This window comes from Protopterus annectens, chromosome 4.part0 (genome assembly GCF_019279795.1).
Source record: "Protopterus annectens isolate FY-2018-M chromosome 4.part0, PAN1.0, whole genome shotgun sequence".
Classification (NCBI taxonomy): domain Eukaryota; kingdom Metazoa; phylum Chordata; order Ceratodontiformes; family Protopteridae; genus Protopterus; species Protopterus annectens.
In genome coordinates this window covers 1,451,324,214-1,451,344,015 of record NC_056733.1, presented here as the reverse complement: position 1 = coordinate 1,451,344,015, position 19,802 = coordinate 1,451,324,214, and the positions used below count along the sequence as shown (strand labels likewise).

The following is a 19,802-nucleotide window of genomic DNA, read 5'->3' as shown; positions in this document are numbered from 1 at the left end:
TAGATATCAATTGTACTATGTAAAAGGATTTTTTGACAACTAATGCTTTGCAGTGGGCAAAGGAGACAGAGTTGTTAACCAAGTTGCCAAGATCCCTGAATACTACATAAATTTGGAATGGGATGCTAGCTATATTGTAAACTGGAAATAATAGTTTTTGACAGATATGACAACCCAATGCTTTTTTCCATATAATTTTATCTATTTTCAGTACACCATTGGTTAGTGAGGGTCAGTTTTTGCTGTAGTGACACTGTCTCAAGAGGTGATGGGCCAGTAATATCTAACTTGCAACCATCAGCAAACTTCATTAGACATAGAACTAGGTTTATGATTTGGAAGTCGGATAACCATTTGGCAAACAGAAGGGATCCCAGCACTGATCAATAAGGTACACTTTTAATTACTTTCTTGCTTTCTGAGGTAGCACTTGCTACTTTAACTATATGTGTGTGTATCTTTCAGACAGTTTGCTATCCACGTTACCATGTGCAGGCCTACATTTAGGTCTGTAATCTTACTTATGATTCTAGGATAGGGGCTGATTTAAAAATACCTTGTCAAGATCTAGAAAAGCTATGTTGAACCAGTGACCACTAATCAATGCCTCTGTGGCCTTCCCAAAGAAGTTTACTAAGTTAAGTAAATATGATCTCCTTTTGGCAAAACCAAATACTGAGGGTCTAGGTGCATGCAGTTTTTAATATTGTAATTTATAAAGACAAGTATCATACACACAAAAGTAGCTAGGCTGATGGGTCTATAGTTTCCAGGGTCTATGGTGGATCCCCATTATAAAGGGAAGACACAACAGCAGTTCTCCATACTTCAAGGACATTTTTCAACGTTTGGACCATTTGCTTAATCGGTTGGACTCACTAGAACGTCGCTTTGACGCTGAGAAAGTGCAACTTCCGGCTTCTACAAACCCTGAGGCGGTGAGCAGTCCGAGTACCGGTAATTTTGTGTCTAACAGTGGCGCTTCTGTTAATGGTATTGCCAACAGTATACCTTGTGGTCAGAAAAGTAACCGAACACCGACCAGTGATGACTTGTTGTCTAATGGATCTTTTTCAACCAACGATCCATTTCCCAGTTTCGCTGGTGGGCAAAGGATTAGGGAAACAGCGTGTTGTGGAGTACCAGCTCCAGTTTCTAGTGCCATAAATACGGTGCACGACGTTTCCAGTAGTGACAACAATCCTGGCAACAGGGTGAATGAGTCTACTAGATCCGGTAGTGTTCCACATGTTGGTATTCTTCATAACACTACCTCACCAACAGGTAACACTTTTAACTTTAACAACTGGTTAACTGACACAGCATTTTTTGGTTCCGATAATAACAACATGCATTTGAATAACGGTTTTGAGCCTGCGATACCTAATATTTCTGTTAAATTGAAAGACATCGACAAACTATTAGTTAAACTGAAGAAATCTCAATTGGAGGTTTCTTATCTTACTGAATGCATCAAAAATAAAATTGTTCCTAAAGGGTTAAGACGGTGGCAGTACCCAACAGGTTTGGTTGCTAATTCCCAATTCCATTTGGATATTATAGCCTTATTTGACCGGCAAGGCTTGGAACTTTTAGACCTAATGTGTAAGCACTATCGAGTGTCAATAGAAGACCTCTCAGAGCAAGTACGTGACTTAGGCAATCAAATTAAGTTGGACAGTGAATTTTCAAGGTACAGATATGAGTACAACCGTACCTTTTCTAGTATTGATGCCTATCTTGACAAACTGAGGGCTAATAAAGTCAAGAAACTTGACAGGGATATGAAAGCTTACAGAGAAGGGTCAGCATATCCTCAACCCCCTACGTCCCAATCTTGGAACAATGGGAAACATTTAGTTTCCACTAGTTACAATAAAGGTAAAAATCCTGGTTCTGATATACCTCAACAGGAAGTGGAGTATCCCTCTTCTAACAGGCCATCATGAGTCTATACCTCAACTTCCACCTAACAACAACGAACCAGTGCAACAAGACCAACACTTTGGTCACTACAATCTAAGATCTAATAATCCTAATTTTTTAGGGTCAAGGCCGAAACAACAGACGGGGTATGCGAACCAGAAGAAAAAAACAGAGGATCAATTAGATGGCCATGTGGCCAGTTCAGCTGTTTGTTTGAACAATGTTTTAATTGATGATTTAAGTTCTATCTTTGTAGAACCATGTGTAATGTTTAATAGTCAAGATTGTAATAGTAGGTCTGTGTTTTGTGTAGATGCACTTGATGACATTGTTTCTGCTGAAAAAGTAATACTTCCTAGCCTTACTAAACCTTTAGTCTTGCATAATACTAGTGGTGACTTTACAGTTTACAACTTTTCACAAGTTGAGGTATCAACTGATTTAATAACTTTGCTGTCTAAAGGGCAAACTTATGTACCACCTCGCAGGTTGAGCCTAGTCAAAACTATCATTGATTAAAAATGGTATACTAGGAAACTCAACTTGAACATGTTGTTTGGTGAATCTCTTGTAAATACCCCCAGTGAATTCAGAATCCTGAGTACATTTAATCCACCTTTGAACCCCATTATCAAAACATTTGAACAATTTTGTGAACTTGATATCCGTAATTTAGCATCAAATAAAAAAGCTGGACATTACAACATCAATAAGGACTTTCACGTAGAAAGGGACTGTCTTGATTTCATTAAAATAAATGACATCAGAATTTGTAAACCCGACAAAGGTGGGGGCGTTGTCATTTTTGACAACGCAGATTACTCGGTCAGAATGTCTAACTTGTTAAATTCTCCTTCTTATGCCACAAGTTCTATTTCAGAACTGAATAAAGCTCACAGTTTAATAAAGAATGTCATCGAAGATCTATATTTAGAAGGTAGAATTAATCAAGACATGTACAACTTTATGTCTATCTCCTTTCCCAGACTTCCATGTTTATTTGGTATTCCCAAAATACATAAGAACGTTATGAATCCTCCTATGCGTCCTTTAGTTGACAGCAGAGGTTCTCTCACATCTGCATGTGCGAAAGTTGTAGATTCCATTTTACAAAAATATTTGTCTAACATCAAACAAATATGTAAAGATTCTTGGACATTTTTGAGGAACATGAATGAGGTTGAATTCAAGAGTTGTTACAATTTCCTGACTATAGACGTCAGGGATTTATACACTTGTATTCCACACATGTAAGCTGTGGATTGGACCATTGAGTTGCTCAAACTTCAGGGGTGCCCGATGGATGAATGTCTGTTAGTGGAAGAACTGGTCTATACCTGTATCCCTGTGCCAGTCATAATGTCCTCTGGAATCTCAAAGCTTTCACTCTGTACTTTGTAACTGTCATCATCTGTTAACTTGACTTGGAGCACACGGAATTTTGTCCCCCGTAGATCCAGTGCCAGAAAATCTCCTCTTTCTGTAACAAAAAAGAGCATTAATCTGCACATCGATATCTGGATACCATGATGTGGAGTAATAGCATGTTACAACTGTGTCACACAGAATTATAGAATATTACATTACATTCACTCAATGCAGAAGGAGACATCAGTTCTATGTTGTTTGCAATTTAATCAGCACAAAATGCAATCATGGGTTATCAGTGTAGTATGCAAATATGGGATATAAGCATAACATGCCATTAGTGTGACATGCAGTTATGCATGGCATGATACCATGGGATGTCAGTGTGCCATACATCCATGAGATATCAGAATAAGATGTTCTCATGAATCATCTGTCAGCACAACATGCAGATGATCCATCATTCCACATCAAAAGAAACAGCAGCTTCTACACTTTACTGAAGACAACTGCATCGATGGAAATAAAAATCAAAGAATTATAAATCTATCCCAGGCCATTGGTAAATAATCCTTGGAAGAAAGTTATAGCTTTGTTGGACACTCTGCAATAATCAATATTGTATCTCTGATAACTGATCTATTAATTCTATATTTAATAACATACAGTGTATATAACTGAAAGTCAGGCTATTGTAAATATTGTATATAGTTGTTTAAAATGATACTTAAAAATATTATGTAAATGTTATTTTAAGTGAAAATAAAAAAATATTTGAGGAAAAAAAGAAGAAGCAGCAGCTGATATGACTTGTCATACTTTTTGTAAAGACACTTTTGCTAAGATGGTAGCAGCTTTTAGTACTTTCAAAGTTATAGCCGGTCAAGAAGATTGCTGCTATGGATAACCACATCTATGTGCTTCATGCTGTGTGTATGCGTGTGTGTGTGTGTGTGTGTGTGTGTGTGTGTGTGTGTGTGTGTGTGTGTGTGTGTGTGTGTGTGTGCATATGTGTGTGCGTGTGTGTGTGTGTGTGTGTGTGTGTGTGTGTGTGTGTGTGTGTGTGTGTGTGTGTGTGCGCATGTGTGTGCGTGCGCTTGTGTGTGTGTGTGTGTGTGTGTGTGTGTGTGTGTGTGTGTGTGTGTGTGTGTGTGGCTGTTTGTCTATGTATGTTCATCTGGTTTTGTGTGTATTTCTATGGCAGAAAATTATGGATATGGATGAAAGATGAGAGAAAATGAAGCTAATATGTGTACACCATCTTATATCTCATATCTCATATGTCTTGCCATGCAAATTTGTTTTCCAAAAGTCTTCAGCCAGCAGAATAGTAGAATGTACATTCTTCGAAGTTTAAACTTTTAAACTTCAAAGTTCAGGTGTTAGGTTCATGACAATGGGAAGGGCTATTAAAGAGTATCTAACCAGGTCTGACAGGAATAAATTTGTTAAGGGTCGTATAGATAACTAACATACTTGTGATATCTTTATTGGACAATCTAATGCCTCCTGGCAACCTGTTCCATGATTTTGCAGTTCTACCCTTAAAAGCTTTACATTTTGACATGGTAATCAATACAAAGTTAAGTTAGATTCCTTGATACCTCAATGCAGGCTTTCAGAGACACCAATTAAATATCCTGTTATAAATTCACCATCATAAAATTCTAGGAATTACTGGGTTAAGTAAGTCATGACACCATGACCATACCCACCATCATGATGTATCTCATCCAGCTTCGACAAGAGTAAAGCAGGTCAGACCAAGGATGAATTTATAGATATCTTTCCACTCATTAAGATTTGTTTTGAATAATGCAAGGGTATCACTCAGTTTAACATAAAAGGGCAGTTTATTACAGAGACTGGACCCTCCATTATGTCCTGTTTTATATGTTGGGGGGAAATTTAGATCCTTAGATTAGGTGTCAGTGAAGCTGTTTCTCTTGTGGAGATGTCAGAGATCAAGGAAGGCTAGGTCTTTAATGGAATGGAATACAAGACATAGATCTCCATCTAACAGTCTTTAAGAGACCATAGATCTCCATCTAACAGTCTTTAAGAGACCAAATACAGAGATAGGACTTCATTTCTGTCTTGAAAGCCAAAGAGTTTTAGACCAGTAATCTTTTTAGTTAAGAACCACTGGGACCTCTTTAGATATGCAGTATGTCTGGACAGGTACATAACAAACGTGGCATTGCACTCAATAAATGTTCTAATTAACAAGAGTACAAAGGGATGATAACTTAGTTTGATCTGGATAAGATACGCTTAGATATCAATTGTACTATGTAAGAGGATTTTTTGACAACTAATGCTTTGCAGTGGGCAAAGGAGACGGAGTTGTTAACCAAGTTGCCAAGATCCCTGAATACTACACAAATTTGGAATGGGATGCTAGCTATATTGTAAACTGGAAATAATAGTTTTTGACAGATATGACAACCCAATGCTTTTTTCCATATAATTTTATCTATTTTCAGTACACCATTGGTTAGTGAGGGTCAGTTTTTGCTGTAGTGACACTGTCTCAAGAGGTGATGGGCCAGTAATATCTAACTTGTAACCATCAGCAAACTTCATTAGACATAGAACTGGGTTTATGATTTGGAAGTCGGATAACCATTTGGCAAATAGAAGGGATCCCAGCACTGATCAATAAGGTACACTTTTAATTACTTTCTTGCTTTCTGAGGTAGCACTTGCTACTTTAACTACATGTGTGTGTATCTTTCAGACAGTTTGCTATCCACGTTACCATGTGCAGGCCTACATTTAGGTCTGTAATCTTACTTATGATTCTAGGATAGGGGCTGATTTAAAAATACCTTGTCAAGATCTAGAAAAGCTATGTTGAACCAGTGACCACTAATCAATGCCTCTGTGGCCTTCCCAAAGAAGTTTACTATGTTGAGTAAATATGATCTCCTTTTGGCAAAACCAAATACTGAGGGTCTAGGTGCATGCAGTTTTTAATATTGTAGTTTATAAAGACAAGTATCATACACACAAAACTAGCTAGGCTGATGGGTATATAGTTTCCAGCGTCTAAGGTGGACCCCCATTATAAAGGGAAGTCACAACAGCAGTTCTCCATACTTCAAGGACATATCATGTGATTAAGCTTAGGTTAAGTGAGTTTAAGAGGGCTTTCCATGAGGGCATGTTTAGCACAGTTTTTTAGGTATCTGGGTAAGGTGTTTGGACAAATTAAAGTGGTATTTTTGGCTTTATAGAGCTCAATTAGGACATTTTCTTTATAATCTTAAGCAGTGTCAAGGATTCAGGTATTTACTGAATTTTGATGACTGTTACCACGGTATCATTTGCACTAAACTTACCTGCAATTATATTTACTATGCCGTTTGGGGCTGCAGGGTGATTCCATTTTCAGTTAGTTCAGAACACTATTTGTTATGGTTTCTTAATTTTTTGATGTATTTAAAGAAGAACTTATAATTTTCCTTTGCTTTAGATGCTAGTTTCAGTGCATGTTTGGCCTTCATCTTCCAGTTGGTGGCTTTAATTATTTGCTTAACCTTTTAATATGCTCTTTAATTTGGGTAGATTTAGATTTTTCAAAAACAAAAAATGGCCAGCACCAAATAGTGAAACAAAAGTATTTTACTGTGACAACTCTATAGTTGTCGTGTATGTGTGTGTGTGTGTGTGTGTATATATATATATATATATATATATATATATATATATATATATATACAGATACATACATATATATATATATATATATATATATATATACACACACACACACACACATATATATATATATATATATATATATATATATACACACACATACAACACAAGACTAAAATCAGACTGGTTTCAGCATCAACATGCCTTCATCAGTGAGATGAGCAAGTAAATGCACAAAATCATTAAATACATAATTAATACATACCACCACTTCCTACTGGCTAATCATAATTGCTCATTAAGTCCAGGTTTGAACAATCCCCCGAGCCTAATGATCCAACTTCTTTCTTTATTATTTAAAATGGAATGCCAACCCATTTTATTCGACCCGTTTCCCTCTACATGATCAATAATAGTAAGTTTAAACTGTGCTGTAACATGATGAATGTTATGTTTATATAGGGAGCTAGACATCCTTTTGTTCCTGATGTCACTAAGATGCTCTGAAATGCGAATCCGAAAAGACCTGGAGGTTGAAACAAGTGGCTAGGTATACAAGCCAATCTGTGCTGCAATTCCCAAAACAAGTAATATCATAAACCTTAAGGGTATTTGCACTCATAAACTGCTTGGACTTGAGTACATGGCTGAATAGGAACAATGACCACAAGGTATACAACCAATTAATTTGTCCCCAAAAAAAAAGTATCCTGTTGCTTAATAACTTCAGTTCTATGTTTGTAGTGACTGAAATATGACCATAATGTCAGTCCCCAATGAAAGGAAAATAAACATTTAGAGGTCAAAAATTCAGAAAGCCTGTCATCAAACCGTAAGATGCCCTAATACTGATCAACAATATCCCTAAGAACATTGGTGTTGCGTCCAAAAGTCATAACAAACCTAATCGTGACATCTTCATCCAAATCCCTCTGCTTATATTTCAACAATGCAGATCTCTGCTGTTTTGATGCCCAGTCACTGGCAGTCATAACATTATTGAATTCACAACCCCTATTTTGAAACCTACCTATAAGGTCCCGTTGATAATGTTGATATAAGTTTTCAGAGGAACATATACATCTAATTCCAAGGAACTGTGATTTAGGAATGTTTTTCATGATATCTTTGGGGTGAGAGCTACAGGCATGATGTAATGTGATATACTGAGGATGTTTATGAAAAACCTTAGTACGTAACATATGATCAGGGTATCTAGTAATTGTAACATCCAAAAAATTAATCTCCGTAGCATGGCAGTTAACTGTAAACTCAATACCCCATTTGTTCTCATTTAAATATTGTATAAATTCTTGCAAATATATGCTATCTGCCCTCCTCACCATCCAGCAATCATCCAGATAGCATCTCCAGATATCAGTCTCATGTAAGTATAGATTGTGACTGCTATCATAAATCAATTGTTCCTCCAAAAAACCCATGAACAAGTCTGCATAAATGGGAGCAAAAGATGCTCCCATAGCAGTACCCTGGCCTTGCCTATAACAGTTACCATGAAAATAGAACACGTTCTTGCTAAGAAAGTGTTCCGTCAAACAAATCAATAGTGTATTGAAACCAGGTGAATACATATTGACCCTATTCAGCCAATATTGAATGCCTTCAAGACCAGCCCAGTGAGGAATACTAGTGTATAAGAAAGTAACATCTAATGTACACATAAGTCAGTCATGATCCAACTGCGTTTCCGAAATAATTTGTAAGAATTGTATAGTATCTTGAATTCTGGACCGAACATAACATAATAATGGTTTAAGATACTTGGTCAAGAAAGCCGACAAAGGCTCAGTAATTGAACCTTTGCCAGATACAATAGAGCTTCCCGGAGGCTTCTGTGAATCTTTATGAATTTTAGGCAACAAATACAAATACTGTTGATGAGGATCGGGGACTGTGAGATGAAATGATACATTTTTAGTAATGATTCCTTCTTCCACCGCCAACCCAAGGAAATCATCAATTTCATTCTTAACCCTAACTGTAGGGTCCAAGTGCATGGGCATCTACCATCTCAAAGTTGTCTATTAGCCTCTGCCATACACATTGACCAGTCCATCACAACCACAGCCCCACCCTTATCCATTGGTAAAATCACCAGCTCTTTCTTCTGCCTAAGATTAATAAAGCCTGTTGTTTATGCTTGGTAAGATTAGATCTTTGAAAGTGGGATTCAGAACTGTGGAAGTGTAAATCTTTCAATACTACCACAGCACCACCACCTGAAATGTCTGTCATTCTTTAGAGGCTGAAAGTCACAGTTTTGAAGCCCTTAACTCCCCCCGTAAATCACCATTAATAATAATAATAATTATAATAAACTTGGCTCATGCGTTATTAGCTGCATCTCCACCCAGCCAGCCAGGAAAAGGAACAGGAAGCATGCAAGCTGATCGATTAACTATACTGACCAGGAAAAGGAACAGAAAGCATGCAAGCTGATCGATTAACTATACTGACCAGGAAAAGGAACAGAAAGCATGCAAGCTGATCGATTAACTATACTGACCAGGAAAAGGAACAGAAAGCATGCAAGCTGATCGATTAACTATACTGACCAGGAAAAGGAACAGAAAGCATGCAAGCTGATCGATTAACTATACTGACCAGGAAAAGGAACAGAAAGCATGCAAGCTGATCGATTAACTATACTGACCTCCCAAAGGTCTGTGCATTTACAAGCTGATCGATTAACTATACTGACCTCCCAAAGGTCTGTGCATTTAACAAAATACCTCCCACATCTGTCACCAGAATCCCAGCTAAAGAACTCCAGCTGCCATTTATATTTTATCTCTTTGAGTAAAGAAATGCTGCAGTTTATGTAATAGAATGGCCCAAGGACCAATCACAAACAGTTCAGGGACCAGGAGTGGAAAATGGTCTGCACTTTGAGTAGTACCGTTCTAGTGGGCTAGTTAATTAATTGGTCTAGAGAATTATCATTCATTAAGTCTATGATTTTTTGGGCATGTTTAGCTTCTAAAGTATAGATGTATCAGTTTATCAATGGATAGTTAAAATTGCCTATGCTGGGCCTATCAGACATTGCTTAGTTTTCCCTGAGCAACGTGACCCACCTCTGGTGCTGATGAAGAGATCAGGAATACTGGTGCAGCATCATATTTATGCCAGGGAGTGTATCTTAACACCTGTACCCCACAGCAGCCATAATTACTGCCCTTAGGAGGTACATGCTCACTTCCATGCATGTACAACCTCATGATCAAGCAACAAACTGCTTATGCAGAATAGAGCCAGCCAGGTTCATAACATTGCTTTATTGCAGTGAGCCTAGGCTATTTCCCTACTCCTAGAAAGGGTGAGCTGACACTGGTCACTCACTCCCATTTTGTAGTCCATCCTCTTGCCCATGCCACTAATTGAATATGGATTATCTGGGGTGCAGTGGAGTCTTTATCCTTCTGCATCATGGGGCCACTCAGTAATATATGAATACATTGTTTTGTTTAGGGTACACTGAAGTTAAAGGGTCTCTGAGGACCTAGCTAGAGGTAATATAGTTATTGAAAAATGCCCCCAGCAGTTTCCCATAGTTTTGAATGCATGGTAAGTGCTATATGCAGGTAAGGAGGATATGCTGTATTCACAATAAAGTCAAGTCTCAGCTGTAACTCAGCTCTGTTTTGCAATGAAACTATGCGTCACTTATGACACAGCTATGGATGTGAATTGCAGGACAGCCTCATGATCAGGTAACTTTCTGGCATTGAGAAGAACAACCTTGTTACAGTTAGAATTTGAATTTTCTGTACTTTTGTCTACTGCAGTTGATTGTCCATTAGATGGATTATGTCTGAAAAAGGCACTATGGGGCAGAAAGTGTTTTAACCAGTAAGCAGAAGCCATGGAAACTAGATGCAGGCCTTCCTTTGCAAAGCAAGTTAGTCTGTTTATCATCTCATCGCAAGGTGGTGCATACTAGACTCCCCTGGAATAAAACCTGCAACTCTTAGCCAATTGTTAAATCCAATTACCTTTTCTTTGTGTTTAGGCATCTTTCTGGGTGAAGGTAGGATTCCACTCAGGACAAGAGTGTTACCTTAATTTGGCACATGCATAGTGAGAACAAATACACTTCTCCACATGGCCCTCAAGGTAGAGTACCTACAGTCTTTTATATCCACATAAGCTACCACAAGGTCATATTCATATTTGCCTGGAATGAAGGACTATATCCTTCTAACATTTCCAGTCATGGCAACAGAGAGACAACTGTCATGCTGTCCTTCTTCCAATATCCTGAGCATGAAGTCAGCGTGCCTAAAATGGAGTCACCAATTACTCAATGGATATGTGGAAACAGCCTGTTGACTGTAATAAGTGTGAGGGTGGTGCTGTTGTTTTTCTTAAATTTCTGCTAAGGCTTTATTTCCCTGGTAGTAGGTGTCTTGAGAAGTAGCTTTCTGATAACCTCAGCATATGTTGCTTTGGCGAGTTTGTGCACAGTTGTGGACGGTAACGTGATGTTCACAGACCATATTTTGTGGGGAAAGGGTGGCCTCCATGTTGTCTCATGTTTGTTAAGTAACAGTTCATTGATTGTGACCTTTTACAGTTCCTACACTGCCTAAGAACACAGGCTGGAAATAGAAGGGACACAAGTCTTTTGTCTACTATTTTGGATAGGAGACTCTATGTCTTATAAAAGGAATAAATGTACAAAATATATAACTGGTTTATTTGTTTGTCAATGGCCGAAGAAGTCACAATGATAGTGGCAATTAAAAGCCTACAAGAGTTTAATAACCAAACAGGATAAGATGAACATCATAAACAGAAAAGAATAACACAGCTGGTACAGAACTATAGTAGTAATAATGCTAACAACTCCCTGATACTCAGTCACATATTGCTGCTCATGGTGCAGCTAAGGCCAACTAATAGCAGTGTTGTACAACAGTGCTCAAATTATAGCAATGAAGCAAGGCCAAAGGGCTGAGTGAGGACTGCAAGCACTTAGAATAGCCAAAGTGTTTTGTCTGACCAGCCTAATTAAAGGAGCACTGAATACACTCCAACTTCTGTATGTTACTACATGAGTACATAAAAAAGGGAGTTCCAAACACAGTGATGCTAAGTATACAATGGCAACGAAACACTGGATGGCCCTGAAGAGGCAGTATGGAAAATTAAACTCATCAGGCTGTAAGCTTTTCAATAAGTATACTGACTGTGACAGTCAAAGGATAAATTGTTAGTAATGGTGATGCCAGAGTCTGCGTATTATGTCATAATGGTAAGGCTATCGTAATTTAATTCCTATGGGGACCACTGATTACTCATCTCAAAACAGACTGTAGTACTCAGTGTTTTGAGTGCTGGCTCAGATACCAAGGTCATTTAATTGGATGATAATAGTTGCTGGTCACTTTCACAACAGGAAAAGCTATTTTACTTTCACTTGTGAAATCAGAGCACCATATCTCATTTTTTGCTGGCACTGCAAAGATAAACATAATAAATAAATATCATCCCAAATAAGAGGGGAAAGATTATCTGAATTAAATTATGATTTTGAAGTCACAAAGACATCAAATACTTCCTGTAATGACATGCACAACAAACTCATCAATTTTTTTGTTCAAACTATGACTAGAAGAATTACTGGTGAGGAATATGAAGGAGCCAGTAAATAAATGTGATAGATGTTGCTGAAGTGTACCCCATGATTCACTATTGCAGGGGATGACAGACAGTCACCAACTTTAATAGTGCATGTTCTATCTAACACCCAGTTCTGAATCCAGCTGATAACATCAAGCTATCGATGATATGTTATAATTTCCTTATGTGGGATGGTATCCCCTTGTATCCCCCAATTCCAAAGCACCCAAAATGTTGCCATCAAACTAAACTAAATTTATCATACAAGACTTACCTGTAATGCTGGAAAATATCAGTTCATTTAGGTTTAGAAGTAAGCATTTTAGTGATATTTCTCAAATATTACTGTAATGACATATGCTTGTTAAACTCATGGGTCTGTATTTCCCTATAGCCCTGATATACTCTCCCCTGAAAATAGGTATCACAACTGCTGTCCTTCACAGATGTGATATTTATCCACTCTAACACTGACTAAAATAAACTTATAATACAGGGGCTAAAGAAGGATGTAGTTGCTTAATAAAACTACCTGGTAGCTCATCAGAGCCAGTTTAACTTACTTGCTTTTAATTTAGACAATATAGCTAAAAATAAATGTTTAGTAATGACAGGGCAGTCAGCACTTACAAAGGGGATTGTTCAAGGTTGTCACAGTTAGGGCCAGAACACTAAGAGTCAAAAATATGGAGCTCATATTTTTCAAAGGACTCCTAATATCCAGATCTTATACACACAATGTGAAATTCCATTGGGATGTGAACCCATTATCCAGGGATCTAGGGATTGAAACTTAGTTAGTGTCTCAAAAATAATATGCTAGAGAGACAGATATGTGTCTAAGAGATTGCACCTTCTTTGGAGCAGGCTTCCCATTCATGATAAGCGGAGTCCTTCCCTGGCCCTCTTCAAATACAATTGGGATCAATGGATGGGGAATCACAAATTCACAGCTGTGGTATGCCTATGTCCCTTCTGGACAGGGGGAATCTGTGACATATTCAAGGAATAGGCACAAACCCATGTCATCCACCTGACCCTAGGGGCCATAGTTTGAGTAAAATCAGGTTATATTGGCTAGGCTTGTAAGGGCTCTTAAGCCATTAGCCTAGTTATCTCCTATGAACCTTTGAACCTGTTAGAGTAAGATGATAAAGTCATTCCTATTACATCCAGTGTTAGTTATAAAGGTTTCTTCTTAGATGCTTTACTAGACTGGATAGTTTTGGACAGATTACATGTTTTTATTATTATTATTATTATTATTATTATTATTATTATTATTATTATTATTAAATCTCATGTTGTTGACATTAAAAATAAATAACCAAAACAGTTTCCATTGATAACGATTCCTGTTGTATAGTCTACTAATATGGTTATTCTGCAAGGAGGTTTATTTCCAAACACACTCACACTACTAGCAACATGAACAATGGGAACATGTTTGGAGATTAAACTGTTAAGTTTGATGACAGTTTGGTACAGTCTTTGCTCTTATCAGTAAAACTAAATTCTGTAACAGCCAGATGATAACTGAATCATTTCTTTTGCACTACTTTGTGATTTTTTTTTTAGTATATTTTTCCTCTGAATCACAATACTAATTAATATTATCAAATTATTACAGTTTTTTAAAGGCTGCAATTACATGCATTGTTTAGAGTTATAGACAGGTGAATAAACACTGCATTGTTGTCCTTGTGGTTGTGAAATTCATTCAGTATAAAGAAGTTTTACAAATATTTCAAGAAGTTCTTGGTCACTGATTCTGGAAGAAGCATATATAAGAGCCATCAGTGTCTGGTGACTTTAAATCCCCAATAATAACCAGATACTCCTCGCAGAAGGAGTCAATTAACAAATTCACACATCCATACTCTTGGTCTGGTTATAAGTTAGGGATCTTGCAGAACACCAGAAACTAATACATTTAAATATAATTCAGAGAGGCGGATTAAGAAGGTAGATACTTCATGATTTCCTGACTAAACAGTATGAACAATGTTAGCTTATTAGTAACATCAAAAAGAGGACCCCACTCGGCCAATTTTGTATTCTGTAAAATTATGGTAATCTATATCACCCTAACTAAGAGGTGAAAATAAGGACTTAGGTCACTCCCCACTAAATTGACATGACTCAACAACCTGTTCCTGTCCCTGTTAGGGGTGCTCCAAAATGAACATTAAAAAACAGATGCATTGGGGAGGTGTGGGTTGGTAGGTTAAAAGATATAGAATTGCATTGCTTATTCACAGGAATCTATACATATATTTCATGGGTTCATAGGTACGAAGTAGGATAGCTGCCCTTGTAGGCCATTTTAAGCCTAGCCAGTTTCCTTTTTTGGCACAAAATAACCTATCCCATATGGTTAAAGCCTGGCCTTACCCATCCCATGGTCATTAATTATATATTACTCCTAATGGGAATAACTAGGGTCATATCATAGATAATCTGAGGGTACCCATGGATGGGCTAAAGCACTTATGAGCTGCCTCTGTTCATGAGAAGTACAGGGGGCAGTCCTGGTTTAAATTTTCTTTTTCCCATCCATAGATCTAAGTTGCACTTTAATATGGACAGGGATGAACTCTGTTTTATGTGGATGGGGAGTCTGTTGCATAGCACTGGTACCTCTGAAAGTTATACCTGTCCCTCCAAACCAGTCTGTTGATGTTGCAAAAGAGGTTTAGATCCTTAGACTGAGTACTTCTGATGTCAACTGACTTACTGATATGCATTAAATCCATCAGCAAAGGGTCTATGCATAGGTTTCTATGCATATAATTATCTATGCAGTAACTTAGCTATCAAGAGTTAGAGATTTTATTGTGTGTAGGCTAAATTCTGTGGAAAACATAAGATCTAAAATGAACCTACCTTAGGGCTATACAACAGTTCCAGGTCAAGTTTTACACTTACTATATCACAAAAATAATAACATGGTTCTGGATACTTTCAAGATAGATTTTGTTAAAGAAACATAGAACTCTCTACTATCAGATAAACCTATAGTTACCTAATATAAACTAATTAATAAACACAAGTATAGTGACACTTGTATACATTCTTGTTACTGGATAAAATTAGACAAATCCCTGCAGAAAGTAAAATAAAAATACTACACAATTAAATCTTAAGCACATACCACTACAGAAATTGTATTATACACAATATATGATCCTAAGCAATGCCTACATGACACTGACAAAAAGGCGTCATGCATTCCATCTTGTTCATCATCATGCAGGGCAGGTGACTCACAAAACACTGACATACCCCATGTTTTTTGGAAATGTACCAACAGCTCTACTAGATAGGGGCCAAGGGTACTAGCTGCTAGATCTAGGGCCTAGAGAACTAACCAAAGGGGCGGTGAATACCGCACAATGTGGCTGGGCTAATATATGCCTTTGGGCAGATAGCCCAGTACCTACCTATGAACCTATGAACCTATGTAAATATATACAACAGCTGTGGACTAAATTAGAGCATGAATTAATTTAATATGGCTTATAAAGAAAGGGTGATTATGAAAAGTATGCACTGCTACATATTACGCATACTACAGTGGCCCATGATGGCCAGCATATTTTAGTATCATTACTTGTGTTAATAAAATTGTACATTACACAAAACTGGAATATTATAAAGAATATATGTTAGGCAGGATTCATGTAGATAATTACAAAATATGTTAAGATGTTTAAAATCATATCACCAAAATATTGGTCCAAAATATTGGATATAATTAATTAATTTTAAAAACTCAAATATGAGAAACTACTTTATTTACTTTTCTACTCTTCAGTCACCTTTTGGGCTAAACCTAATGAAATGTAAGGCAGTAACCACCACGCTGAAGATAAAAACAACTTAACTTTTATTAAAACAGCGGATAAAACAGTATCATAAGCGCTTTCAGGTAAGTCCCTTCATCAGATGATAATCTGACTAAAAACATTCTTTCTATTATTGTACACCATAATCAATCAAATTCAACAGGTTACCTTCCTTTTTACTAAGGCCGATTTTAAAGGGACCACCTCATTCAATCCTGGGTCTTTTTCAGCTCTCAGTTTAAGAATCCATTACATCTCCTTATATTCAGTTTCATTCTTCAAGTCCATCATTCTTTGACTCTTATTAACAATATAAATAACCATGAACACAAACACATGATTCCTATGCATTGCTATATGCTTATATAGTGCATTGTGCTCGTTCTTTAGTCTTATATCACATAAATGTTTAAAAATCCTATCTTTAAGCCTACAATTGTTTTTTCCCACATAATACACAGCACATTCTTGGCAACTGGCAATATAAACAACATTTTGAGTGTTACACTCAGCATATGCATTCAGGAAGTAAGTCTTGTCAATCCTAGGATGGGAAAACAATTACCTTGCATAATATGCATACAAGCTTTACAGTGTTGACATGGGAATGCTAGTTAAAAAAGGTTCATGACATAAAATGTTTTTCAATTTCTTATTTCTTTTAAAAATGAACCTGAGCTGTGTCCCTCCAATTTTAGCTATACTATCATCTGTCAAGAGGATTCTCCATTTATTTTTAATAATATTGCATACACCACCTATTGGGCTGAAATTAGAACTAGTTTTAGGAAAAAAATTTAGACCTCCATCTTCCATCAGTTTTACTCATGTATCCCTGTTTAATGGTCCGTTAATTATGAAATATTTGCCCTGCACAATGCAAAATAGTTATCTAATGTCCCTACAGCAAATTGAGGACACTCTCAGAAATTACATGATTATGTCATGCAATATGCCTGAAAATAATTGTATATATAGTTACAGTTTTAATGTTTGTTATAGTTCAGTCTGTTGGTATTTATTCTGTTTCTTGTATGTTTGTTATTGTCATTATTGTTTTTATTTCATTAGTGTGATGCTCAAATAAAACGAGATTGGTTAAAACAATAACACAATCAGCAAATCAGTTTGACTATCAGTCACAGAAAAAGCTTCCTTCATATCAAATATACTTATATGCAAACTAAGACATGAACATCAAATTATAACTAGTTCTTACAATTTATAAAATCAAAGTGGGACTCTTCTGAGTAGATGACCATTTATCTCACTAGCAGCAAAACAGTTCTTCACAAAGTCAGCCCATCAGCTTGAAACAATATTCCATAAAAACAGAGGTTTAGACAATTTAATACAATTCCAAAAACTTCTTAGAAACATTTATTAGTAGAAGAAAAAAAACAACAACAAAATAAATGTAGCTGGTTTAAAAATCCAGGTTAAAAAATAACTACATAAACTAATCCTTTTAAAGCAAACAAAATGATTTAACTTTATGGCAGACATTTAATTATGAACCTGTTAAGGAGAACATATGAATACTTTTAGCAATACAAATATGTAACACCATGCTGTAAATATCCTGTGATTTTTGTTAATGAACTATGCTGTATTCAGTGAAAAATATATGACTTTAATATGCTTATAACGTCATTTAATAGTCTCAAGACTAACATATGTATTTTTCCTGCTTTGAATGCTTAATCTAATTTCTGCTGAATATTACCTGCACCTCAGCAAAAACCTAATGCCTACACTCTGTATAGACTACCTGCTTACACTCTGTATATACTACCTGCATACCCTTTGTATATTCTAGCTGCGTGTACTCTGTATATACTACCTGCATACACTATACTACCTGCTTACACTGTATAGACTACCTGCTTAACAATATAATCTTTTAGTACCTATGTTTAATCTTGCTACTGAAACTAAGCGTATAATGCTTTTATTTTATTTGCTAGTAAGACCTGGGTCTTGCCTGAAAAGTGTCCTTGGATAAGTGCACTCACCCAGACATCAAATGGAAAATAAACAAAATAAATAAATAGAACTCTTATTTTCATACGTAGCTTCATAATATCCAATTATCTTGTTCTAGCCACATTTGTTTGTTAAAATGCATTTATAGACATTTACAGACATTTTGTTACAATTTACAATCGCTTCACATGTATGTATGAACAAATATTGCTGAATAATATGATGCAATGCAGGATTTGTGCATCTTTTCTAGTTTAAAATTATCAGAATATGGAATTATATTTCTTTGCATGTCCTTTCATATCCTAGATATTATTGTTAGTATTTGATATAGAATATTTATAGTACAGATTATCCAGATTTAGCATACTGATGTGTGCATGAATTAGACTATGTCATTTTTTGTAAAGCACCTTCATTTGTTTATTACCATGATTTTTTTAATCTCTCTGTGTATATTTACATATATATTTGTAAAACAAACTTATATAAATAATGTCAGACCAAATTCATAATTACTCAAAATGAGTTAAAGTTTAGTGCAAGTCATGGCACTATGTTATTGCATAGCTAATCAGGCACTGTACAAGCAGGGGTCCAGGGGTTTGAGTACATGAAAGAAAATATAAATTTTAAGGTTATTTTTCATCCTTTTGTGATATGCATTTTAGTATAGTGTGTATAGCCGTACATAAGCATACATTCTTTACCATTTCTTTGTGCTGCAAAATTTACAGAAACATTTATATATGTATATGTATATATGTATATGTATATATATATATATATATATATATATATATATATATATATATATATATATATATGGGTCTACTTCATAACATTGAAATTTCATAACATTGAATTTCATAGCATTGGGACCAGAACATTTAAATTCCAAAACACTGAAAACCCAAAACGTTGAAAACTCAGAACATTGAAAGTGTACTTCATAACATTGAAAACTACAATGCATATGTAAATAGCATCATCTCCACCTATAACAACACCTAACTAACAAGCATACTTTCTACTACATTTCTGCAGGGGGGCAAACCCCCCTGCACCCCCCCCATAAATTACATATACCAACTCCAAGACCGCACTACAGTAGAAAAAAGTTAATTTCCTAACCTCACCGTATCACAATCACCATACACTGAGATTAGGAAATTAACTTTTTTCCACTGTAGTGCGATCTTGGAGTTGATATATTTAATTTATGGTGGGTGTAGGGGGTGGAGCCTCCCACATGGGGAGTGCAGGCGGGCTTGCCCCCATGCAGAAATGTAGTAGAAAGTGTGTTTGTTAGTTAGGTGTTGTTGTAGGTGGAGGTCATATTATTTACTTGTGCAATGTATTTTT

At 36.3% G+C, this 19,802-nt stretch overlaps 1 protein-coding gene across 1 annotated transcript in view; it reads right to left on the bottom strand.

Annotated features, from left to right (window-relative positions):
• The window catches only part of HK3 (hexokinase 3), a 411,658-nt gene that overhangs the window by 162,501 nt on the left and 229,355 nt on the right, over nucleotides 1-19,802 (bottom strand). Inside the window, exon 4 of the mRNA XM_044069296.1 lies at nucleotides 3,264-3,406. Coding sequence (XP_043925231.1) covers nucleotides 3,264-3,406 — 143 coding nt within the window. The remainder of the gene's footprint in view (nucleotides 1-3,263; nucleotides 3,407-19,802) is intronic.